At 37.1% G+C, this 27110-nt stretch overlaps 1 protein-coding gene across 3 annotated transcripts in view; it reads right to left on the minus strand.

Annotated features, from left to right (window-relative positions):
• Pard3b (par-3 family cell polarity regulator beta) overlaps window positions 1-27110 on the minus strand; it is a 993253-nt gene that overhangs the window by 341103 nt on the left and 625040 nt on the right. For 2 of the 3 annotated variants that reach the window (XM_048344903.1, XM_048344901.1), the window contains exon 16: window positions 22726-22779. The exons of the other annotated variant lie outside the window; for it this stretch is intronic. In XM_048344903.1, the coding sequence (XP_048200860.1) occupies window positions 22726-22779 (54 nt within the window). The remainder of the gene's footprint in view (window positions 1-22725; window positions 22780-27110) is intronic. 3 annotated transcript variants of the gene reach the window in all.

Here is a 27110-nt window from a genome sequence, read left to right on the forward strand (position 1 = left end):
CTAGGTACAATATATTAAAGTTTACCTATTTTAACACTGTTTATTGGTGCTGTGTATAGATGTCAAAAGGACTTATCAAATACAATATAACTATGGGAAAAACAATTATGGGAATGAGCGGCATATTGCCTGAAACAGGACTAGTTACATCTAAGAAAAGAATCCAAAGTATATACTGTTGTATTTAATTCTGGGAAATCAAGAAAAAAAATGTATGAAAATCAAACATTTTACCTTTCACTCACAAATTAAGACAAAAATAAAGATTTTATTTCCGGTAATCTTTGTAGAAGCGGTTAATTATGTTATTAAAGCATAGTTACTTTAACCTAAAGCAGCTTTTAAAGAATGGGAGTTCCTGAAGTACATTTCAGAAACCCAGAAGAAAAAAATAGGTAATAATATTAAGAATCTGTGTTGTTTCCAAATATCAAAGTGATGGTTGGAAACCGCACATTTAGTAAGCTCATGAACTTTCTAAAAGAGGAACTATTTCTGCTTAAGGCTATAATGGTACCAGTTATGTCAGGGGGATTAGAAATTCTGATATATGTGTGTGTTTGTGCACAGGGCACGTTTACGTGAATGTCAGCAATTAAAAGGGGAATGAACCATCAATCACTATTATTTATCAGTGACTTTGTGAATGGGCTCCTTCACATAAGGGGTTAGGCCAGCATCTTGCCATCAACTGCTGCAGCAAATGTTTGACACTAGGGTCTGATATATTCTCCTGTGACTCTAAATGGCCTCGGCTGGTAGCAATCTAATATTTTGCTGAGGTGTGATTTTTGGATCATTGTGCAGAAAGTATGCTTGAAACAAAAGAGAGCTTGGGCAATCTTTGGGAGTGCCATTCTTCTTTGCTTGTCTTTGGACATATAGAAATTCTCCCCAAGTAACTAATTCTCAGCTACAGGTAAGTGCAGAGTGAATCTTGTATACCAGTGATGGGGTAATTTAGTGGAGGGCAAAATTTACTTTAGTGGCAGAATTTATTTTTGGTGTCATGGCAAATCTATAGTTGGTTATCACACTCACATTCTAAGCTACCCTCTTCTTTTCCTTTCTCCAAAAATGAGGCTGGAAAATCAAATATTTCTTAGCCTTTGTCAAGCTTGATAATGAACCAAATCTAGATAATGAGATGTGTGGGAGCATGCTAAGGCACTCTGGGGCAAGTTTTGTTTTTAACTTTTTTTTTCTTTTTTTTTCCCCCTACCCCCACCCCTGGGGAAAGTCTTACCTAGCATTATCCTTTGATTACTTTTAGACCAAGGCCTTTAATACACAGGGCTACCCCAAAAGAGTAAAAATAAATAAATAAATAAACAAAAACAAATAAACAAATGAGCTCAGAGCATCAGAGATGCAACCAACTCCAAGACCTCCTCTTCTATGATCGCAGTTGTCATTTTCTGGACTGATTATGTCAGAACTAGAGATTCTACTTTTTTATGTTGCCAGGAGTCGAGCTTTCTATTATCTATGGCCTAGAGTATTCCCAAGTGATACAAATAGTATTATGAATTCATTTAATCTTACTGTAAATGTATCATTCTTGGAATAGAAAGAAAATTTCCTCTAAAACCTTTTGTTATTATTTGTTGTGCATTAGGGTGAAAATTCCATGTTATTCTGATAGTGACGAATTAGTAGAAAAAAGCCTAGAAAGCATCGAGATTCTAGCATATCCCAATAGCAAAGATGCCTACAGCTGCCGTTTCGGTTGTTCAAGTCCTCTTGCGTGCTCAACTGGGGAAGTACCCTTCAGATCTTAATTTGTTTTGCAAGTGAATTTTCTTACTAGGGGGAAAATACTTCTGACAGCTAAAATGACTATTCCAGTTTGGTGGGAAATTACTAATTATACCTTGTCACAGAGTAATGCATTTTTGTATGTCAGGTGCTAGTGTGGTTACTGAGAGTCAGCAGTCCAGGGGACCTTACTTTCCCCTAGGGAACATAAAATATGAATAAAATTCCTACATAGAAATTCCCCAAAATAAAACTTTCTTAGAAATTCAAACAAGGTGCTAACACTGCTTTCTCTCTCTTTATTCCTGAGATGTAACCTCCCCCCACGTCCTGCAAAAACTGTCTTGGCTTATTCTTTTTTCCAGTCATAAACTGTAGGTAGGAATGAAAAAAAAAAACTGAAAGTAGGAAACAATTTGGAAAAAAGTTGATTTTTCTGTGAATATATCGTTTATGCTATAGGATTAAATACCCAAGAGTTCAGTAAGATACCTCAGAGACTGAATCGCTGGGAACTTGACTTTGGTGAATTAAGAGATTGTAATTAGAGGTTTCTATTTGGGTTAAAATTCATCAGAAACAAAATAAATGTTCAGGTCCTAAGAGTTGTAAGTTACTTATATAATAGTTCAAAAGCATACAATGTTCTTGGTTTAATCTAGACTTTGTTCTTTACTTTGTGCTTCAGGAGGTCAGTTTCCTGTCTATAAAATGGAGAAGTTTTGTTCTTCTAAACTCACAGATTTTTAGGCAGTGGGTGATTACTTACTTTATTTAGTAGGGAAAACTACACTCCAGGACTCATGCTTATCTCTTATTCAAGAACATTGTAAACATTTATACCTTTTTCAGGCATTCCAGTCTACAAATAAGGTAACATGTACCAAAATCGAGAGACACAGGGTAAAAAAACACAAACAACTACAAAAGCAATACTTACAAACTGTTTGGTGAAAATGAACTGAACAACTGAACAACTCATGGGGGCGGGGGAAGAGAAAGGGGGATGGGGGAGGGGGGAATGAGGGAAGAGATAACAAACAGTACAAGAAATGCCTATCCAATGCCTAATGTATGAAACTATAACCTCTCTGTAGTTCAGTTTGATATTATATATATATAGAACATTTCCTATCTTCTCACTGGTGATGTTATTAAAATGAGATGGTCCCTTCCCTCCTTACACTTCTCTTCCTACTCAACATTCCATTAAACCACTCAGTTTAGTACCATATCCAAAGAGCAGAGGTACTGTTCTTACATATCTCTACTCCTGTCCTCAAGCTTCTCCATGGTTTTATTTTGACCTTACTTTGGATTGGTCAAATAACTCAGGTGTAAAAAAAAATCCTACATGGAGACTTGTACAATTATTTTTTCTTTTATGCACAAATTAATACCTCAGAACACTAGTGGCATTAGAGCACTTATCTCCTCATTTCAAATCAAATGTTTCTAGGTACTTGAAACTCAATTTTATCTCTTCCTTTCCCAGTGGATTTTTTTCACCACCCAGAAAACTACAGCATGTTAAGAGTGCTGCCCAGGAGTCTGAATCAATTCTTGGCTCTGCCAGGACCTTTTGTCTTAAACCTCTATTAGTTCTTTTGTTCAGTGTAATAACAGAACCAATTTGATTTCCAAGTTGATGCTCATTTTTCTCCTGCTTTATTGGAATAAAGTGTTTTCAAGAAGCAATTATATGAGCTGAGCTTAATCGGTGTGTCTTCATGCTTATGTACTTTGGCTAATGCGTGTTTGTCACAAGACATTGTGAGGCACAACCTCTAATTTACTTTTTGATCAAATCCCTGATGATCAGCAGTTCCTACTTTGGCACAGTATTAATGAGTTCTTGCAGTTGACTCTGAAACATTTTGGTGTCAGCATTCTTTCTCACTGGAGAAGGCATAGAAGTGAATGATAGTTATGTTCTCCAGGGCTCACTTACTAACAGCCCAGCAATGAGATCAGGCCGGCAGTTTAGCCTTAAGAAAGTGTGATTAATAACCAACAAGAGTTGGTGCCATATAAAATATGGCAGAAGCTTTTTTTTTATTATAGTATTAGGAAAACCATCCTTTCTAGGTCTACAGATTAGATTAGTTATCTTCAGCGTCTCTGGTTCTTTATTATGGCTTAAGAATTTTTTTAAACCAACTTCAGACTGAAGAATATGTTCACAATAGTTATTTTCCCCAATTAAAAAAGAATTTACCATGCTTATTTATACAATGTATTCAGTCAATATTCACTCTGCTACCTTCCTTCTCTAGAAAGAAATCCAGCCTCTAAACTAGAAGCCTTTGCCACTGATATAAATTACAGAGATCAAAGTCACCTCCTAGGACTGCAGAATCATTAAAATTAGGGCATACCATGACATTTGCATGACATTTCTGCTTCTGAGCTTGCTTTTGCTCTCCCTGCTGCCTGCATTGCCTTCCTCTCTCTTCTACAGTGTTCCAAATCCAGCCAGTCTTTCCAAGCTCACACTAAATCCCCCCTTGATGAATACAACCCACAGTCATCTTGCCTGTCTCTAAGCCCCATTGCCCTATTCTCTGTGTCACACAATCTGGCATTTTCTATTTCAGAGATTAGTGCTTATAAATCACTTCTTGTTAATTGTTTCATGTCGATAAATTCTGCTCCTGAAAACATACCTGGTTGTGTTTTTTCCCATAATTATTTTTTTTGGATCTTCCGAGTTTTTCATACAAAAGCCAACAACTGTTCTTTTTATGCTATATTTTTTAAGACTGTATAGATGCTAAAGGAGTTCTGTTACCAGCCATGGCTGAAATGGAGACATAGTAATGGGATTATCAAAGAAAAGCAAAAGAAAGGGGAGTTTAAAATGAGTTCTCCCCTTTGAACATAAATCTCTAAGTTACGCATTTCTAAAATTTCAAAATGGGTTACACTAGATGGGTTTTAGGTTGTTTTTTTTTTTTAAGAGCCTGGAAAAATAACTGCAGATATTCTAAATTCTGTGGGAGGAATGCTTTTTTTCTTCTTCCTGTTAAGTGCCATTAAGATTGTGGATAAGATATTTTTTTTCTTTTTGGGTGAAAATGCTTTTAATAGCCCTGTCTGTAAGGGCAATTCAAAAACAAGCCTGGAAAATGGCATGTCTCACTGAAAATCACTTATACCCTTTAACCTGACTCTGAAAACTACATGTACAGATAAGTTAGCAAAGGGAATAAGAGAACACCACAATTTCCCATCCCTTCTTTTACAGTGATGGTTGAAACAGGGAAAAAATATTAAAATGAATCTCTATACTGATAGGAAAATAGAATAAGTAGTAAAATCTAGGTAAGCTAAAAATTACATTTCTTGGACTTAAAGTAAACAAAGGACAATGATGAAGAGAAAGACAAATGTGGATTAGATAGAAAATACTGAAAACTATAGGAATTAACACTGATTGAGTACTTTCTGTGTCCTGGGCACTAAATTAAGTACTTCTCATATTATCTCAATAATAAATGTTAGCACTTCTGGCTTTTGGGAAGTTGTTAAGCAACAAGTTGCTGTACCTTCTATTAACACCCCAATAATTATATTTTGATCTATCATGGTTATACAGTTTGTGGCTAGAACACTGAATTTGTTTTCACTTAGTTATTACATTGGGTGACATCTCATTATTACATCTCCTTAAAATACTGCTTTTATCATAACTCAGGTGAGATAGTGTTGTCTTTATTCATTTTCTAAATTTTCTGTGTGCAGTTCAACATTTGCTGAAATCTATTTTAGCTGCCAAATTTTATTCTACGGATAAATGCAGTTTTAGTCTTGGGTAAACCCTATTTGGTGGGCCTGGAAGACATTAAATCAATAGATACTTAATAAAAAATTACATTTTATCTCTTGAAATGGAAGTCTAAAAGACAGAGCATATTTGGACAAGAGGCTGTATATTTTCAAGGATATAGTATATAATCTTATAGTATAAAAAGTATTTAAATTTTCTACATTGATGTTCCAAATGACTCTTCCTTCTGGATTCCTTCTATGATGTACAATTTACTTTTAATAAATGAACAAAAAACCCATCTCTAAAAATGTATGCCTATATCAAAGGTAAAGTCTCAAGGTGATAAAAATCTAGGTGAACAGAAGGATTTCTAAGTTGTAGTAGATAGACTATTTAATTTAAAATAATACATATCTGTATTTGATAAAAATAGCCTTAGAAAAATCCAAAGATTTAAATAATCTTTTAACTTTGCTAGACTAGTATGTAACTTGTACCTACTATGATGGAAAAATACCAAGTCTTGAAAAGAATACCTGCTTCATATTAATTAGAAAAAGTATCTCCTTTGTTATTAACATTTCTCTATAAAAGCTTTTTTTTCCCCTTGGTGAGTAAAACCAAGTGACATCAAATGAGACATTCCACTGAACATCCCTTCAGTGAAATCTTAATGTATCAGTGGCAATATTGCAAGTGGTGAATCGAAGAGCCCTGGGATTCCACCCTAATCCCCACATATCAGAAGCTCTCTGGTGTATAGCAAGCCAACACTACAATAGCATCAGCCCAGTGAAACTCAGAAAAAATATAGCTGCAGAAATGCTCACAGTAATATCCAAATTGTTACTAATAATGAGAGACTGATGATCAGGACTTCCATCTTGAAAGCATATCTATTTCTCTGTGTACTTCCCCAATCTTCCCGAAAGACTGAATGAATAGACACTCTTCTTATTCTTTGAAGTCCTTGCTTTGTCTATGCTCCTTGTAAATACATCTTATACATAATAATATGATAAATACTATGTCCACAACACTGAGGTAAATAGTATGGAACCAATTACTGTTCATGCCTTTAAAAATGTGGTATTAATTTATCTTGAAGTTGATGCTACTACTTCCATATAGCTCTCAGTTGGTATTTTTCCTGGTTTTTCTGAGATCAGCAAGGCTTAAAATAGTTTTTGTAAAGATTTCTGCATACACAATAACAAAAACAAGCATAAAGAGTATGCAACCAAAATTTATGTTTTTTTAAATACATGTAATATGAATAGCTTGTTTACAACAGATATAATGAAGTCATTCTTCCTAAACCTGTAACTTCTACATATCTGTGCATAAACAATATTTTCAAACAATGGAAAGTTTGTCTACTAGTCTCTGAAGATTAAAAACTGAAGAGAGGGCTGGGGACATGGCCTAGTGGCAAGAGTGCTTGCCTCGTATACATGAAGCCCTGGGTTCGATTCCCCAGCACCACATATACAGAAAACAGCCAGAAGGGGCGCTGTGGCTCAAGTGGCAGAGTGCTAGCCTTGAGCAAGAAGAAGCCAGGGACAGTGCTCAGGCCCTGAGTCCAAGCCCCAGGACTGGCCAAAAAAAAAACAAAAAAAAACTGAAGAGAAAAAATAGTATATTTATATAGTTAATTAATTTAGGAAGAATGTCTCATCATTCATTTAACATTCACTAAGAGGAAATACAACATTAGCTAACTTTTGTCAATTACCAGAAACAAATAATATAAACAAGCAAATAATTGCATTTAAAAATACTAAGATTACATTGAAAAAAATTAGTGCAGATTTTATTGCATAATGACGTATATGTACTTATATCCCACTAATATTAAAAAAAACTCACAAAGAGCTTATTTGTGTCTTTACAATCCCCTATGAATATAAATTTAAAATTGATTTAACTTGCTATTAAACTTGTATCTGTTAGAAACTCTGGATTTCCACACAGCTGCTAATTTTCTGAGAAAAACCTCCAGTTGTTTCAAACCACTGAACATGATAATAGCAAAAATGAGATTGATCATTAACTCTGGTAACTGCCTTTGCCTTCATCTCAGGCTTTTAGTTAACCAAATGAATTAATGACCACTAGCTCTTTTCAAGAATTATTACTTAATTTAATCTGTGCAATCTTGTGGACCAACTATCATCTCTGTGCAGATGACTTCTAACCATGACCTTTCGCCTGAATTCCAGGAGATTTTTTAAAGCCTCTTTTTTTGTTTGTTTGTTTTCGTTTTTTCCAGTCCTGGGGCTTGTACTCAGGGCCTGAGCACTGTCGCTGGCTCCTTTTTGCTCAAGGCTAGCACTCTGCTACTTGAGCCACAGCACAATCTCTGGCCTTTTCTATACATGTGGTTCTGAGGAATCGAACCCAGGGCTTCATGTATATGAGGCAAACACTCTTGCCACTAGACAATATTCCCAGCCCCTTTCTTCCAACTTGGTTTTTCATCGTAGTTTGATCTTTCTAGTTAGAGGTACCACGTCACTTCTGAGCCTTCAGTCTAAACCTGTCTAGTACTTTGTTTTGTTTCTTTCCCCAATCATCTAGTTGGTCCTTAAATTTTGGTGTTCTCTCAGATGTTCACTTCTATGTACTTTACATCAGATCATCTGCTGGATGTGTATTTTCAACTAGTCTCAGTCTGTGCTTTGCCTTTTCATTTGCTCTAAGTTGTATGTGAAGAGCAAACATTTTATATTTTAATTCTAGCATGATTTTTTTGTACTTCCCATGGCTTTTGAGTTCTGAAAGGTTCTATTTAACTCAATGACACAAATATTTTTCCCATTTGTTTTTCCAGACCTTTTGAGTCCATTTCTTTTATGGTATAAAGAATAGCTTTCTTTTTTCTTTTATATCTGTATGTGGATTATTAGTCATTCCAAATGAAGACTTCTGGGAGGGGAGATAACATGATCTTATTTTCATTTTAGGACAGTGGTCATCCTGTTAGTTATTTCAATATTAACAAGAACCTTCTTCACAAGGAAAACTAAATTCCATGACATAGATTCCTCTTTCCACTTTGTTGCCCACCATGTAGACTACCATTATTTCTATTCCTCCCTGTTCCTAAATACTCCCCTGCTTCTTCCCTACTCTCTCTTTCTCATCTGGATTCTTCTTCCTGGGGTTTAAGACAAGAATCAATAAAGAAGAAAAATTGAAAAATGGAAAAGAAAGAATTGAGTGAGCAAGATTTCTTTTGTAGGGATGACTTCAGAACACAGGTAACAAATTAGAGTAGAAAAAAGACATGCTATATAGTCTACCTCTTCTCCTCATCTCTTCTTAATCTTGATATTTCTCTCTCTCTCTCTCTTTCTCTCTGCCAGTCCTGGAGCTTGGACTCAGGGCCTGAGCACTCTCCCTGGCTTCTTTTTGCTCAAGGGTAGCACCCTATCACTTGAGCCACTGCCTCACTTCTGGCCGTGTGTGTGTGTGTGTGTGTGTGTGTGTGTGTGTGTGTGTGTGTGTGTATGTGTATGTATGTATGTTTGTATGTATGTATGTATGTATGTATAGTGCTGAGGAATCAAACCTGGGGCTTCATGCATGCTAGGCAAGCAATCTACTAGTAGGCCACATTCCCAGCCCCTTTGATATTTCTCTAGATCATTAAGAATTACTCTGGCAGTATTACCTTGGGCCTCAACCTAGCCTTGTTTAGTCTCTTGATAGTGTTCTATACTTGTTCAGAATTTTGAATGTCTGTAATTTCATGATGTTCTAATAAAACGAATTGACAGCTTTACCAAATATTTGCATACAGAAGCATAATTAATAAGAAAAATTATTTGATAGCATTTGAGAGATGTATGCGTCGCAAAGCAATGAATAGATGGTCCCAAATTTTCCTTCTTACAGTTATCTTAAATGTTAGTTCCTTAACAACAGAGGCCAGGATTTTTCCTATTATGTGTAGGGGCAATAGTATAGGTCCTAATATTGACATGCATTGGATACACTGGAATTCACTGAACACAGTTCACAAGAAAGTTGTTTTACCCATACCCATGTAATACTCAAGTAACAAGTTCAGTGTCCTATGGAAGGGTTTATCCTCTTACACTTTGGGAGGAAAGTAGAGATGGTTTCTAACTAGCCCACTCTACCATGGCCATATGCTCTGAAATGCAAGCTAGAGGGGCAGATGTATAATCTGGGAAAGGATCCAAATTCACGACCTCCTTGAAGCCAAGGGTATTGTGTGCGCAATGCCAGCTTTGGATGGCATTCCCAGAAATTCTAATTTATAGAAACAAAGGATGAAGCGACACAGAGAAAGAAAAAAAAAAGCAACTCTCCTGACTTCTTAAGCTACAATTGGCAAAGTGGTATTTTTATAGGAGAACTTCCCTAATCCTTATAGACCCTGGATTCAAAGGCTACTCTTCAGCAAGGCCAATGTGAGTGATTCCCTTGGCTCATCTCCCTCTCTTTGGTCATATGAATGCTGTACAACAGGAAAGTGACAGGATTTCTGGAATTCAGAACAATGAAAGATCCAAAGGCCATTTGTATAAAAGGAGAACATATAAGAAGACAGCTTATGTTAGGGGGAACAGGACTGGTTTTGATTTATTTAGTATCTAAAGTACTTATCAAATAGCCTTCTCATGCACTATTCTTTTTTTAAGTATATTTTACTGTTATGGTATAGGTGATATACAGAGGGGTTACAGTTGTGAGGCAGGTAATAAATATATTTCTTTTTGAATCATGTCACCCCTTTCCTCGCTCTCTCCCAGTTTTTCTCTCCCATCCCTACCTACAAGATGTATAGCTCATTTTCCATACAGTAGTGTCTAGTGAGTACCACTGTTGTATTTGTTCACCCTTTGTTCTGCCTTTACTGTACCCCTTCTCTTATCATCCCAAGACAAATAAACTAACAAACAAGGATGCTGACAAATAAACTAACAAACAAGGATGCTGACAAACTAACAAACAAGGATGCTGATGACCATTTCTTGCACATGTGGTCATGACAAGGAATTCACTAAGACAAGCATTCCTGAGTTCAAAAAGAATTCTAATTAGTCTCTGATCCATGGCCCACAAGGGCAGCGACAGCAAATGGTCAGATAAGCTTCTCCTTTCACTTTACAACAGAGCACATTATCATCTGATAAAAGCCTCTTCAGGAACCTATTTCTTTCTATAACAATGTATCATTATAAGTATCTCCAGACAGAGCAATAAACCATAGCTTGTAACTACAAATATAACTAGAACTTTTTATTATGTGGTTTCTTATTAAAGAGAATTTTCCATTTCAAACTTTCTCAGGATATTATGGGCATCGTCCCCCACTTTGTTCACATGTCATATGGCTTTCTGTATAGCTCTAAGGAGTGTTTTAAATTGTCTTTTTATGTCAAAAGTGAGTCAGAGGCAGTGAACATAAGCTATGTCTGGCATCAGGTATGTTCTAGTAGACATTAGGCCCAAAGGTTGATTTGAATTCAATCCTATGCATCTATTCTGCAAATAATTGTTGGTCTTTAGATTTCTGTATCTAATAATAAATCAATTCTCAAAATATTGATCATAAGACACAAATAGAACTTGAACAAATGGAAAATAAATGTACATTTAAAATGCTGTGGTTTGCTCATAGGAAATCCAGGCAAATCCTTAAGCTAAGCCCTTTGACAAGCCAAAAGCAAACAAATAAAAAGGCAAAAGGGAGTAAAGATAGGTAACCAACCATCCTTGGGTGTAGAGATTACTTTTCTCGTAAAGCTGATAGGAAGACTCTAAAGCATGAGAAGCTGGTGTGGTGTTAGTTTCTTGGAGGAGTTGCTAGTCAAGTCAGAAATATGAGAGTTTAGCAGTAACTATTTAAGGGCTTCTGGCCTTAGTAGAAGGGTAGGATCAAAAACCATATTACCTGAATACACTTCCCACAACAAAGGAGTCTAGCTCTAAATAGGAAACAACAACAAAGGTCATCTTTCTTAGAGAACATGCAGCCATACAATTTACCTCTTTAGTTATTCAATCATATTTATTTTCTCACAATCAATTAGGCTGTCACCAAGGAGTTATATGGAAGTTATCCCAACTTAGTAATGCTTTGCTAATGCCCCACAAGGAAGCCATATACAAATTAGTCTCCCTAAAATTCTCAGACACTCAATCCAATCAAGTACAATCACCCAAAAAGAATCTGCCAAACTCATAAAGAAAAAAATAAAATGAACTGCCATGAATGAAAGTTACCAGAAACATGAATGAAATATAAATATACCAACTTGAAGCCAGAAAGTAGGTAAAGGGAAAATTATTCAGAACTAAGTACAGAATTAAAGAGATAGAGGACTTAGGGCAGTATAACATGCATATACTAACTCTTTTTTTCATTTTTATGTGGGTGAGGTGTTCTTTTTAAATTTTTATTTATTGTCAAAATGGTGTACAGAGGGGTTACAGTTTCATACGTAAGGCAGTTAGTACATTTCTTATCAAACTTGTTACCTGCTTCCTCATTTTTCTCCCCTCCTTTCCCCCCTCTACTCCCCTCCTGTAAGTTGTGTAGTTGGATTATGACATATAGTTTTATTGCATTGGTTCTCTTTTTACCATTTGACTCTCACACTATTTTTATTGCCACAACAGGAATTTCACAATAAAAGGATAGAATGGGAAAGAGGTATAGTTACAGACATAATGTTCCCAAAGTGGTAACAAGTATTAGCACATAGTCATAGGAGAAAAAATGTATACCAAGAAGATTAATCTAAAGAAGTCATAACTGAGATTTAGACAGCAGGGAGAGTGAGCAGCAAAGGTAAAGACAATTAAAAAAATCCAGACAGAATTGAGTATGATAGTGTATAATTGTAATCCCAATACTTGGGAGGCTCATACAGGAGGAGTTCTGTAATTTCAAGACAGCTTGGACCTTTTCTTTTTGCCTCAAAACTAAAGAATTAAAAAAAAATCTCAAGAGAAAAGGCTGATCACAGATAAAGAAATGCCAGTTAGACTGATAGTTAAGTTTTCACTGTAAAAACTAGAAGTCACACACACACACAAAACACCTCATATCTTCGGTGTGCTTTCAGCCTAACTTTAAATACCCAAGAAAACTCACTGTCAAGAAAAGAAACAAAAAACATTTGTTTTCTGAGAAAGAAAAGAATGCCTGCAGGGCAGTACTTCAGGAAGAAGGAGAAAGACCTCAGGGGAAAATATATGATGCAAAAGATGAGCCAAGAAAATGATAAATACTTGCCAAGTTTGAGCAAATATTGAGGGTGTAAAACATTAAAAATAATAACATTAAGAATAATTGAGGGTGTAAAAACATTAAAAAACAAAAAAAAAATTAATCGGTGGGATTAAAAGGTAAGCAGTGAAAGAAAATAAAATAGTATTCAGATTAAAAGTAGGTAAGAAAAGCTAGTGTTCTGTTGCTTGACTTATTTGAGAGAAGGATTACAAATAGACTGATTTTAGATTTTAGGTATACATGATTAAGTCAGAAAGTATAATTTCTAAATCTGTATTAAAATGGGATCAAAAGGTAATTTATCCTTAAATAACCAGAAGAAAAAGAGTCATCGCAAAGGAGTTCAAATATATAATATGATGATACGACACAAATAATAATTTGTCAGTAATCACAATAGATGTAAATGTGCTAAACTGCCATTTTCAATTTAGATCATGAGAAGGAACAGCAGAACTTACTCCACGTATCATACACATAAACATAAACCATGAGGACATAGAAAGCTTTGAAGTAAAAAGGTAGAAGAATATACCAAGAAAAAGATTTGTTAAATACTGAGCAAGTAAATGATACTCATCTTGCTTAATGGGGCTTCAGGGCCTCTGCCCTAGTGGAGCTCACAATCTGGAGACAGAAGAGACAGACAGTGGAGCGCGTGCACACACACACACACACACACACACACACACACACACACACACACACACCACATGTATACAGACAGACGTGCCCACATTTAGGACAGAATGTACAATTACAAAGTAATAAGCAGAACAATGTGATAGAAACCAGTCTTTTTTAAAGTGACATCTATAAATGGAAATATCAGGGGAGATAGCTTTGCAGAATGTACAAAAGGAACCAGTCACATAAAGTCAGGGAGACCAATCAGAGCAGAGAGAATAATGGCACGGGTCTGTTCCAGAAACAGAGAAGGCAAATGTCCTGAAGGAAGAGGAAGGGGGTCAGGGGAAAGGAAAGGAAATCAGAGCAGAAGAGCCATGGCCTTGTGGACCATCATTAAGAAACCTGGATTCTTTGCTATAAACGTTGGAAAGCCAGCAGAAGATAGGAAGCACCCGAAGGACATCTCAAGGTTCCTTGGACTCACCTGCGAAAGAAACCAAAGTGCCAAGCGTAGAAAAGGTGAGGATGGCTCAGTGTGGAAAGCCACGGGATCATTCTCATCTAGTGTGGCATGAATGCAAGCTGTTCAAAAACCTGAGTCCAGCCTGCCTCTGAATTTGTCTTTCCAGATCCACACGGGAGGATCCTACCACATTTATTATCTTTCCTTTTCTAATAGAATGGTTGTTGGAGGAGTGTGCTTGAAAATATAATTCAAGTGAGACTTGATGGAGAGATGCTCACTGTAAGTGATAGGCGGAATTTGGAGCCTTTCACAGTGCTCGATCACAATCAAAGACATTTGGCCACAGACAGGAAATAGAACCCAGGTGTGAATCTTACATAGGCTGCAGGCCTAGTGGAGGCACTTGGCTCAGACAGATTCTCTAAGTGAGAGTAACTCATGATGATAGAAACTATGGAAGTGCTGACGGAAACTTAAGCAACTGAACCGTCTCCCAAGCTTCCCAGTGTGTGTTACCACATTAGACGTTCTGCAATACTGTCTTCATATTGAAATACTTCATTTCGCATTGCCTTTTCTTAACCAATTTCCTTTGAAATGACTCATATTTTGTATAAAATATAATACCTGGTTTATAAATGGAAAAACAGTATTTTATTAATATGATGTATATGTGTATATACATATTTAAAGAATATATACATTCTTTAAAAAAAAAAGCAGTTTAAGTACATAAACCACTTCAAATGGGTCATGGATGAAATCAACTACTAGCATTTTCTCTGAGGGCCCTCAGCAAGGCAAGTAAAATGGCTCCATCCCTGGTTTAATGCCAATATGTCTAAAGACCTCTGACAGCTTACTGATGGAAACTCATGATATTTTACAAAGCTTTTTGACTTTTTTATTTTATTATTTTATTTTGCATCTGTGGTTTGGTTTTTGTCTTGGTTAAGAAAGCATACCATTTCTCAAAACTGATTGATTAATTAAAAGGTTTCTGTTCAGAGGGTAACTGAATGGCTTTGTTCTATTCTGACGGCATGGAATTTTTAAGTTGTTTTGTGTGGGCGTGCAGTTTCTAATTATCAGTAGAGTGAGAATGAATTTGCATTTGCTTATTTTAGCAAGAAGTAATCTAGGTTGCTTAAAGTTTTCTGCTTGATTTCTACATATTCATCATTAGCTCTTACATTGCAAGTCTGCCTTTATTGGATACAGTTGGGCATTCTGAACCTCTAAAAAAGAATCTTTTATTTCTTTTTTTAACATGGCATCACATGGGTGCCTTATTAAATAAATTACAAAGACTAAGTTCCTGCCCCCTAGGATACTAAAAGTTGAGAGGGGTTGAATATTCTCTAAATATGTTTTCCATTAAGACTCTTTTCCAGCACAACCCATAAGGAGGGGTTCTCATAGTTAAGCCTTTTTTCCATTCCTCTCTTCCCCAAAATACTTCTGTATCCCAAACAGGTTCTCTGCAGAACTCGGGGATTCAGCCTTTCATCCTACCCCCAGAACTGAGAAGCTGCCCCTTTTCCTGTGGCACATAATCTGTGCCAGTCTTCATGTGAAATTCTCCCATATGTATTTTACTCTTGTTAGACTAAGAAAAAACATTTTATAGCATGAAAATTATTTGAATATTGCAGTTGGTTACAAAAGAGAGTTACAGGGGTATTGAATGAAGGACATAAACATTTCAATACAAGGAATAAACCTAAGAAATTTGTAGTGTATGGTATAGTGAATATAGTTGAAGCTCTTTTTTTTTTTTTTGCTAGTCCTGGGCCTTGGACTCAGGGCCTGAGCACTGTCCCTGGCTTTTCTTTGCTCAAGGCTAGCACTCTGCCACTTGAGTCACAGCGCCACTTCTAGCCATTTTCTGTATATGTGGTGCTGGGGAATCGAATCCAGGGCTTCAAGTATACGAGGCAAGCGCTCTTGCCACTAGGCCATATCCCCAGCCCCTAGTGAATATAGTTGATAATGATGGCATACCACATTCTTCTCAGTAAAGGTAATCACTATTCCCCTATTATATGCATTTGCTTTGATATGTGGGCTCATAGGAATTTCACTGTGTCCTATCATTGTAGCATGAGCCCCTCAGAGGCAGAGTCCATACCTTACATAGCTTTGTATTTGTGGTACCTTGCACAGAGCTTGGCATGTGGTAGATGATGAATAAAAGTTGGCCATTACTGTATTGGATCCCCTGACCTTACCCTTTGGCTAGTAGAGTAGTACTTTAGAGTATTTTGGGGGTCCACTTTGGCCCTGAATTTCAATTCTCTAGATCTCTAGCCTCCTTAGTAGTCAGGAATACAGCCTTGAGCCACTAGCACCTCTGCTACCCGAAGTTCCTATGGTTTCTGGAGCATACTGTAATGTTTCATATTGTTCCATAGGTATGACTATGTTAACTCAATGGCCTTTCCTCATTCTCTAACTCCTTTTTAGCTTTCAGACCCTGCCATAGAAATCCTTCATTTCTGATATTTAAACAGAAATCAGGAGATTCCATCCAAATAAAAAGAAGAGATGGTCCCTCTGAGAGATTTTCTACTACACTCCTTTGTGGGAATGTACCAAACAGACATCTCATCAGGTACTTATATTCTTTCTCCCCTACCATACTTCAAAACTACTTTTTCAGCAAGACCATATCTTACTTCCTTTGCTTTGTATCTCCATCATTTACCACCATATCAATTAGAGGCACTGGAGCTAATAAACAGGAGGGGGAATCAAAATAATTCATTTTGAAATTTGATTTGGAAAAAATTTACATCATTAGTTACTCATGAAGTTCAGAGATGTGCATATTTGAGTTGTAAAGAATTTTATAAAAAGGACTTGTCTATTTTTTCTAGTTTAATTTGTGTCAATAAATTTTAGAGAATGCAATACTCAGTAATCTTTTGTAACATAAGAAATACCAGGTTGCCTCACAACCAATTCTGCACAGGAAGAACATATTGCTATCCTGTGAAAATGTATACCACAGTGAGAACACGAGGAAAATGTATGTATTTCTTTATCCAACTTATGTGTAACAAAAGCCTACTGGTTACCATTAAAGAAGTTTGTCCAACCAGGTTTCTATGCTATATTACTTTATCCAAAAGATGAGGAAAGGAGCAGCATTCAAGTCTAAGAACATTCTTTTCCTCATCACTGGTAATCACAGTCATGAAAATTAGTAACCCAATTAGAAAACTCAAATATAAAAAATGGCCATGGTTTAATTTTCAAATTTTTACACATATTTTAATTGTCTTATTCTATAAAATATGGAATTAGTATTCTACAGATAATAAAAGTCTGTGACTTTTAATAGCTGTTGTTCTTGTAGTAAATCTATATTTTTATGGTTTTAAAATATCTATTGTGGTTTTGAGACAGAGTCTCCTATGTAGCCCAGGCTAGCATTCAATCATAAATCCCCATTTCCGCCTCCTGACTGCTGGGGTTGGAGGTATGAACAACTACGCCAGGCTCAAAACTCTTTATTCTTTTACAAAGATACAGAAATTTCTAAGACTATATTTGAACAGTCTGCATTTGAAGCTTATTCACCTTGCATTTGGTACAGAATGTAAGGTCTGCCAAACTAATAACTTTTATATTAAATTCTCAGCTTGCTATATTGATACTCATCCTATACATGTTTTCCATAATCTATAAATATGCTATACTTATTTCCTCTCATATATATCAACGTGGGCCACACATTCATGTCCTTATACGCCTGCATACATGAGTGCAGGGAACAAAGACAACAATGGTAAGGTTAGATATCCGATGTCCTACTCATGGAATTACCATAGCCTAGTAGATTGCAGTTAATTGCAATCACAGCTTGGCTGACAGTGTAGACTTCCCAGATTCCACACTATCTGGTAAGGACGAGATGTAGGGTCTGTTTTTATTTTCAGGGACTGTTAGAGTGTTTGGTACATGTTGGTAGAACATGAGTTATCCTGAATCAAATTCCTGGGCTTATGTCTTAACCCTGCCATGATCAAATATGCAAATGCCTCCAACATGTATTTCTTTCTTGGTAAACGATGTTAGGATATCAGTCAAACTTGGTGCCTTCCAAGGCACCTAGTAGAGAGATAGCTCACTCAATTGTTATGAGTTCCTGCACATTAATTGATCAGCTTGTCTTACTGAGATCTGGACTTGGTGCCAGACATTACTTTCACTTGTCTGCTTTACAGCACTACAGACAGGTGTTTGAGAATATAAGAAATTAAAACAGAAATAGGAAAGCTTTTTAGTCCATTTTGCTAATTAATATGTCAGAGCTCGTAAAGAAGAACTCATTGGCTTTCCTCAGTACTGCATCATGTGAAAGAGCTGGGTCAGCACAGATCTCTGCAGACAGTCAATACATATTAAAACAGCTCAAGCAGTAAATCAAAACAACAAAAAAAAGAGATGACACCGTTTGAAAAAAAAAGGTAAAATTTATAAGCCTTTTCTGCCTGAATGCAGGGAAGCATTAAACTATTGGTTTGGACATCAGTTCAGTATATAATAAGAAAAAAGTCAGAAATAATTCCTTCTCAGATATATTTTATGACTCTGAGCATAACCAAATTAAAGCATAATTTTTTTTAAAGTCAAATGCCAGCTTGGATGTCATTTTCTCTGGATTCTAATGCTCCTCCAGAAAACTTGAGTCATTTCAAAGGATGGATTTGTTGTGCAACATCTGTTTCCTGGGTATGGTCTTGCTCTTTATAGTTCTATAACTTGAATTTTTCCAGAAAATGAGACATGGGAAAAGGTTCAAAATATATTTGGTGTTTCAAATTTTAGTAAAACCTGTTGTTGCTTAGAGAAACTGAATAAAAGGTGCTTTGTTTCTAACCTCTTTGGGTGTGTCTCACCATTACACAGACAAGCTAAACAAGCTAAAGAGTATGTGTGTATGGGAGGAGGGGGATTGCCCTACAAGATGAGAAACAAGAGAATGAGATTGATCACACTGTTAGGGGAAGCCTCTGCAGGAAACAAGTTGCTAGAAGAATCTCAAGAATATGGAATTGATTCCAGAAGGGGTAAGCAGAATGCTACATTTGGGGCCAAATCTGTTAGGAAGATTTATTTTACCTGGCCCTTTGATGTGATCTGAGTGCTGAGGCATCAACTACTTAAAGATTAAACCATGGAAGAGATGCCAAAAATCTTGTCACAAATTTGGGAGAAACCCAAGCCAGACCCACAGATGGAACTTGGCACAAAATGGCTCTCTGTCCACTAAGTAGCTGACTCTGAAGAAAATTTAACTCAGATGAATTTTAAAAAATGCTGAATATTAGCCCAAATAAGAAGGCGAAAGATAGACTTAGGTTATGACGCACAATTTAACTTCCTGGTAGTCTTGAATAGTAGTAAAGCTGCCACATTTCTAGAATTGAAGAGAAAGAAAGATATATTGCTTTGGGTGGGTAGGATGTAGTACTGGGGATTGTACTCAGAATCTCAGTCTTGTTTGGCTTTGTCATTCAAGGCTGGCACTCTACCATTTGAGCTATAATTTCACTTCCAACTTTTTGCTGCTTAATTGGAGAAAAGATTTCTTGAACTTTTCTGCTGGGGGTAGCTTTGAATAGCAATTCTCAGATCTCAGCCTTCTGAATAGCTAGGATTATAAGCATGAACCACCATGCCCATTCAAAATCTTTCTAGTTAGCAAAAAAGAAAAGATTCTAGGTTTTGATTTAAATATTCTGAAGAGATGACTCAGGGACAATGGAAAGATATTGCAACAAATAGTCGTATAATCCCTTTCTTCATTGGTGAGACACGTACCATACAGAAAAGTTAAAATGCAATCTAGTAATGACTTAGCAGCTGGAGATTGCATGTAGCACAGTGTGACAATAGTTAGATATAAGGAAAATTTGGAAAATGATTTTGTAACTGAAGGAGGTTTCCAGAAATAAAAGAGACCTTAAATATATCCTATTACTGCCAATGCATACATCATTACGGCTGGGAGAGAATCCTTCCACATATCATGGGAAATGAGAGAAGGGGGGATAGAGAAGAGAGAGCAAAAGAGAAATGACAAAGAAAGTAAAAAGAGAAGAAAGAGAAGAGAAAGAAAGGATAGGAAAGAGAGAGGAGAGAGAAAAAGAGGAAAGAAAGGAATCTGGGTGTGGTGACACACACCTGTAACCCGAGTTCTCAGGGAGGCTCAAGAAGGAGGATCTTGAGTTGGAGTTATCTGGTGAGACTGTCTCCAAAATAAGAGGAAAGAAAGAGGAGAGAGAGAGAGAGAAAGAGAGAGAGAGAGAGAGAGAAAGGGGGAAAGAAAACAGAGATGAGGGAAAGAAAGAGAGGAGAGAGAAACTGAGATATGTGAGGAATGAGTGTTAGACACTCATTAGAAATCATGATTGGAGCCTATTTTCCAGAAGAAATAAATGTAAAATATTAGAGAAGGGATATTTCAAGTTTATAAATATATAACCTTATTCACATATTTTTCATAAAGTACACTTTATTTTCTCACTAGTATCTCCAAGAACTCATAGGATACCATCACTCACTATAATACTAGAGTGTACTGTGGTCGATATTACAACAGCCTTCTCCATTGAATACCATTGTCAAGTTTCCAGGAGTTGGTTTACTCTTTATGCTAGTTCTAAAGATGCCCAATAATCAACTTGATAATGTAATATTAGGATATAGAATACCTAATAGTGTAAGAAGAGTGAATATCTAAATGACAGTATATTAGTAACAGAAACCTTCCAGAAACATCCGATATGCTTAAACAAAATGCTTCATTTGATATAAAGATTATTGGCACTATTTCAGTTCACCAGGTACAGTGAATTCATTATGTGGAATTCACAAGAATGAAACTGACAGCTTTAGAATTCTGCCATTGTTGACTTTTTAAAGACTTTGGAAGATTGCTATTTTGAGTCTTGCATTTAGCGTAGTAAATTACCTAAAATAGTGCAGCAATACATAGATAGAGATGTTCTCAGTTAAAATGTGTGTGTGTGTGTGTGTGTGTGTGTGTGTTGTGTATGTGTGTGTCTGTGTGTGAGAGAGAATATTATGGCTTGAACTCAAGGCCTAGGCAACCACCTTCCCCTTAGCTTTCTCACTCAAGAATGGCACTCTCCCACTTTTGGCATTCTTTGATGGTTAATTGAAGATAAATGTCTCACAGACTTTCCTACGCAGGCTTGCTTCAAACCATGATCCTCAGATTTTGATGTTCTTAGTAGCTCAGATTATAGGCATGAGCTGCAAGTAAATGCCTCAATCTTACAAGAATATATAACAAGAGTTCAGTCTTGTTAACATGAGTTAGAGAACCACAAATGGGGCCAGGCATGTAAGATAAGAATAGGCCTTGGGGCTCCCTGATCATAAGAACTTACCCTTTAGGCTCCCCAAAGTATTTCCAGTAGTAAAGAATTTACTAGATGAGCATGATAAGGAGACACAAAATGCAGCAACTCATCCCTCCCACAATCTTTTCTACTTTTAGGCTCTTTATTAGGAGAAATAGTGTGGGGAGGGGGGGAGCTCCTATGAGTTGTACACCAGGCCTTCCCTGCTGTTATCACTAGAGAATCTAAGGAGAAAAGAAAAGAGAAAAGTATAATCTCGCCCCAGAACATGATGGAGGTAATGAGGCATCAAGGCCACTGACTGCTGGAAGGGTAATTGGCACAGAGCACAGGAGTCGCGTGGCAGCAGGCAGACTTCTTTGTTTCACAGACGGAGGGATGCCAACAAATCAGAACGCTTTGTTGTTTAGAATGGGAATATTAAGGGTTGAATAGAGATTTTTCCCCCTCTAAAATAACACAATACTAGAAGAAATGGATTATTGATGATTTACTCCTTTAGCAGCACTGAGGGTTTGCCGTTAAAAATGTGTGTAGGGCAGTTCCAGGAAGGGCAAAGGAAGGGAATGCAAGCAACTGGGAAATGAAGCTTGGAGTTGACATGACAGAGGAGGCTGAGGAGCCCTCAGTGAGAGAGAGGACTTCCCAGAGAACAGCTAGGACCTTATCTAGGGAGCAGAGCAGGCATAATACAGTTATCTTGGACATAGTCTCTTGGGGTAACAGACAAAAATGCATATATGTTACACATATGTTACCTATATGTTACACATTTGGTATGTGCACACATGTTTATTTGCACAAATTCATATACACATATATACTGTGCAGTACACCCATATACATGCATACCTATATGCATATACATACATGCACACCCCACACCCCCCCACACTTAATATATATATATATATATGAGAAACATATGGCTATATTCATATTCTAGAATTTTTGTCCTGTCATTTTAACAGTTAGAACAGGGAAAATTTACAAACTCTATATTTTAAAAAAATTGTTGAAAGTGCTCAACTAGGCATCAGGTTTTATGTTTATTTCTATTTTTGGTCCATGACTGGGACTCAAACTTAGTACCTGATGCTTTCACTCATTGGCTAGTGCTCTACCAGCTGAGCCATACCTCCAATCCCAGGACTACAGGTTTTAGCTTCTCTCTTTTTTTGGTTTTATAATTTAACAAAACAAAGTCCTTTCTTCTTTTCCTTCAAACATTTTGAGTCAGCATACATTATGCCACAGTGCATGCAGCCAAGCAATAATTCATCTTTGTGGAAGACAGAGACGTCTCATGTATTAATTAGAAAGGCTTTCAGTGACTAGTGGGCAGAAACAGGTTCCAACTGCAGCTACAACTCAGCCAGAGACTTCCAGGAAGGAGAGACGAAGTCCGTTACAGGGAATTTCTTACCTGCTCTGTGTCCAGCCAGTCCAGCCAATGAATATACTTTGCTCTCATCAGGCACTAAAGACAGAAATAAAGGGAGACAAAGATTAGACCTGCCCATAAATCAGTCATTTTTAAACCCATAAAATGATATAAACTCATAACATATTAAATCTCCTGACAAAGATTTGAGAATATTTTTCCCAAGCCCACCCGAGGTACCTCATTTTTATTGATAGAAAATTTAAAAACAGCTAAGAATGAATGTTTATTAACACTGCTATGGATATATAACTCTGTGTGTGTGTGTGTGTGTGTGTGTGTGTGTGTGTGTGTGTGTGCTGGTACTGGGCCCTGAACTTCAGGGCATTGGGCATTCCTCCTGAGCTTTTGTACTAATGGCTAGCCCACTACCACATGAGCCACAGCTCTATTACCAGAGCAGTGTATCCACCCCCCCCCCCACCAGGGCTGTGTGATTAATTGGAAATAAGAGTCTCAGACTTCTTTGTTCCAAATGGACTTGATCTGTGGTTCTCAGATCTCAGCCCCTTGAGTAAATAGGATGACAGGTGCTACCCACCAGCCCTGTTCAATACTTTGGGTTCTTTTAACTAAGTTATTACTTCCATATCTAAAAGAGGAAAACTAAATTTAAGAATGATCTATAATATATAATAAGGTCCTCTAAGCATAAAAGCAGTATGCATAGGCAATGTGGACACTGTATTCAAGGAGTGGACTTCTGTCCCACCAACATGGAAGAAAGTGGGAAACATATAATTGTTGAGACAGTTAAAAAGAAAAAAAAAATCTAGAGAAAACATGAAACAGTAGAGTTGGTTGATTAGACAGACCCAAGGTAACCAAGGCCCAGTTCAGGAGATGGGAAATAAATGTGAATGCCAGGAACCTCATGCTGGCCCCTGTTGCGGCCTGCCATCTCCAGGCAGCAGTTGAATCGGATGCTCAAGGTGACCCCTGTGCTGTCCCTGGTGGAGGACATGATGCAGAATGCCCAGGGAAAGTCAAAGCAGGCAGCCAGGAAGGAGAGAAATTCTGTCTAATATTCTCAGATAGTCCATTGTATATTGTAGGGGGGTTTGTTTTGGAAATGGAACCCAGGGCACTGCATGTGCAAGGTTAGCACTCTACATTCTACTGGTCCTATCTTATGCCCAGAATGTTGTATTTAATTTTTTGAGATAGAGCCTCATTATGTTGCCTAGAGTTGCCTTGAACTGGCAATCTTCCTACCTCCATCCACCTCCAGAATAGTTAAGATTACAGGCATCTACAACCATAGCTAGCCCCATTTCCCCTTTCATGTAATTCTTATGATCTCATGCATATGACACAAGTGTGCTAAGAACCAGCAAAGAACCACCCTGAATTGGAAAGGAACCCCTGGGAAGTCACACAGTGTTGTGCCCAGTGCCCAAGAGCTGGAGGGGATAGCTTCTAATTCAAAGCACCTGTCATAATAGGATGACATAACTTGCCTCAACATTGTGCAAAAGTTAACCCCAGTTCAACACATCTCTGAGGAAATGGACATGTGTTTTGAAAATCACAGTTGATGAAAGCTTTTCAAAGGAGAATTAAATAGCAGGAATAACTTGATAGCTTTATAAATTTTAAAATTTTTTAAATTTTTTAAAATGAGATTTTAGATAAAACTTCCCCATGAAGAAAACTATATCCAGACAGCTTCCTGGTAAATCCTACCAAACACCGGAGAAAGAAATAACAGATTCTGCAAAGCTCACTTGTACAATTCAGAGAACAGAGGTTTCCCCTACCTGTCCAAATGTGACATTACCACGTGATATCTTTAATGATGTCATGTGAAAATGACTAATCATCCCTCATAAAAGTCCCTATTCTTTTATTTTCAGCAGTACTGGGGTTTAAACACTTGCTAGCCAGGTGCTCTATCATTTGAGTCATATTCCCAGACTTTTCAGCTTTTGTTATTTTTCCAGATAGTGTCTTGTACTTTTGCCTGAAAGAAGCCTTCTAGTTTTGCTTCCAGGATAGTTGGGATTATAGACACACTCCATCATATTCAGCTTATTCTCTGAGATAAGATCTTGCTCACTTTTTGCCTGTAATGGCCTCAAACCACAATCCTCCTGTCTCTTCCTTCCAAGTAGCTGACATGATAGGTATGAGCCACCATACATGGGAAAGTTTTTAATCTTTAATCAACTTTCTATGGATAACCAGTCAATATCCAGCAACAGCTGCCTACCTATTCACTATGGGCCGCTGTCTATGCTAGCGTGTAAAACTCTGGTGCCCAAGGTGTGAAGCAAAGTGAGGGGGCATTTGTTAACAAGGAGGACCTCCTGCCTTTCCCTAGCTGAGTTGGTCTCACAGAAAGAAGTCTCTCCTTTGCTGACCATGACAACAGTCACATTGAAAGGACCCTCAGGTACCATACATAGTCCTTCCAATATCCTTTGTCATCCTTTCCTGGCTTGTTCTTTATTTTCTAGATAGTATTACTATAAGGGTGCGACTATAGGTTCTTTGCTGTTTAACAATCTTAGAAGGACTTTTGTTGTGTTTCCACTTGTGAGGTACGTCACGTGGTGTTTACCAGGCCCTAGTGGCAAGCTGAATGCCCAACCTAAAACCACTTACATGTATTAGAAATGAACGACAAAGGTGATTAAAATAACAGTAGCCCTGGTAATATCCAGGTTCTGTCCCATGGACTTCATATCTAATTAATTTAACCTTTACAATGACCCGGATAAAGACATATTATTATCCTTATTGAACAGATAGAGAAACTGACACCTATGTCTTCAATGGAGGGGATTCATAACTTCATTATATTTGTGATAAGAGTTATAGAAGAGTTGCTCTTTAAGAAACTTTAAGAATAACCACAAAAGCCAGGGACCAGCTCACACCTGTAACCCTAGCTATTCAAGTAGCTGAGATCTGAGGATCACACTTCAAAGCCTGCCTAGGCAGAAAAGTTCATGAGGCTCTTAACTCCAATAAAGTGATAGCCTTGAGCAAAGAGCCCAGAGACAGTGCCCAGAGTCCCTGTTCAAGCCCCACAATCAACAAACAAACAAGAATGACCACAGGGAGGCATGATGATGCAGATCTATAATACCAGCAGTTGGGAGGCCGAGGCAGGGGGATCAGGAGTCTGAGGCTAGTCTGGGCTACATAGTAAGACCCTATTTTGTGAGGTGTTAACAAACATTAGCTGTAATTTCATTTAAGATTCAGCAATCTATAACTATAGAAAATTCAAGCTCCACTGCTCCTTCTCACTTCCAGTGAAAGGCCATCTTTCTAAACTAGGATTCTGGTATAGATACTTATTTTGCTGTGGATCCTTGTGCGGTTATCTTAAAAGATGCCAAGTTATTTTAACATTCTGTGTCCCTCTCTCAAGTAGAAACTGAGGAGAATATTGCTTATCCCTTGGGTTTATGGTGAGCGAGACATGTATAAATACATGCAAATTGCTTAGAAGATCAAATAGTAAGCACCTCATAAATACTAGCTGTTATCAACATCTTTGCTGAGATAATAAACAGAAAAGCAGATTAGCACAATGGGATAGACGGGAGTTGAGTGCCAGCATTATAAGTAGGTTACTAAACTCCTACTCTTTATCTTTCCTGGCTGTACTCAGGACACTGCATTCCCCAAGCTGTCATGTAATCAATTCTGCCACATATACAGCCCTGTAGGGTCCTGAACTCTTTTTGGCCTCAGTTTCCCCATATGGAAAAAAATCAGGAATAAAAATAAGTGCATGGAAACTTTTGGACGATGTACAAAATCACATATACAGAATCACTTAGTACAGTGACAGACATGTAATTTTGAACCCTTGACATTGCTAAATGGGGGCTGAAGGGCACGGTTAGGAATTTTATGATGGCTGTAATGTTTTGTTTTCACTTGCTCAGATTAACAGAGAATTAAAATAATTAAGAAGATATGCTTCAGCTGGTTGCTACTTCTCTATGTAATATCATGTGTCATACACAGAACTCGTGGATAGCATGGTTCTAGTTCATCTTACGAAGGACAAAGACAAGGAAAACAGTTGGCAGTAGGGTCTTGCTATGCATTGTGAATCTGAAAAAGACACTTTGTATAAAACCTTTTATGTTGATTCATTTTGGTCTTTTTTTTTTTTTTAAAGGTTTTCAGTATTGCCAACTCCCCAGCTACATTAAATTTAACAAGGAACTTCTTAACTTTTGGGCTGAATAATGCCTATTATTCCTTAGTTGGAATACTTATCATTATTTTAATTGACAATTTGGTATTCTTTAGAATGCTAAAATAAACTTAAAAAAAAAACAGCACAGAAAATCCAAACGGGTGATAGGCATAAAAATTAAGGGTCTTTTTCCAAAATATTC

This window comes from Perognathus longimembris, chromosome 4, assembly GCF_023159225.1.
Source record: "Perognathus longimembris pacificus isolate PPM17 chromosome 4, ASM2315922v1, whole genome shotgun sequence".
Classification (NCBI taxonomy): domain Eukaryota; kingdom Metazoa; phylum Chordata; class Mammalia; order Rodentia; family Heteromyidae; genus Perognathus; species Perognathus longimembris.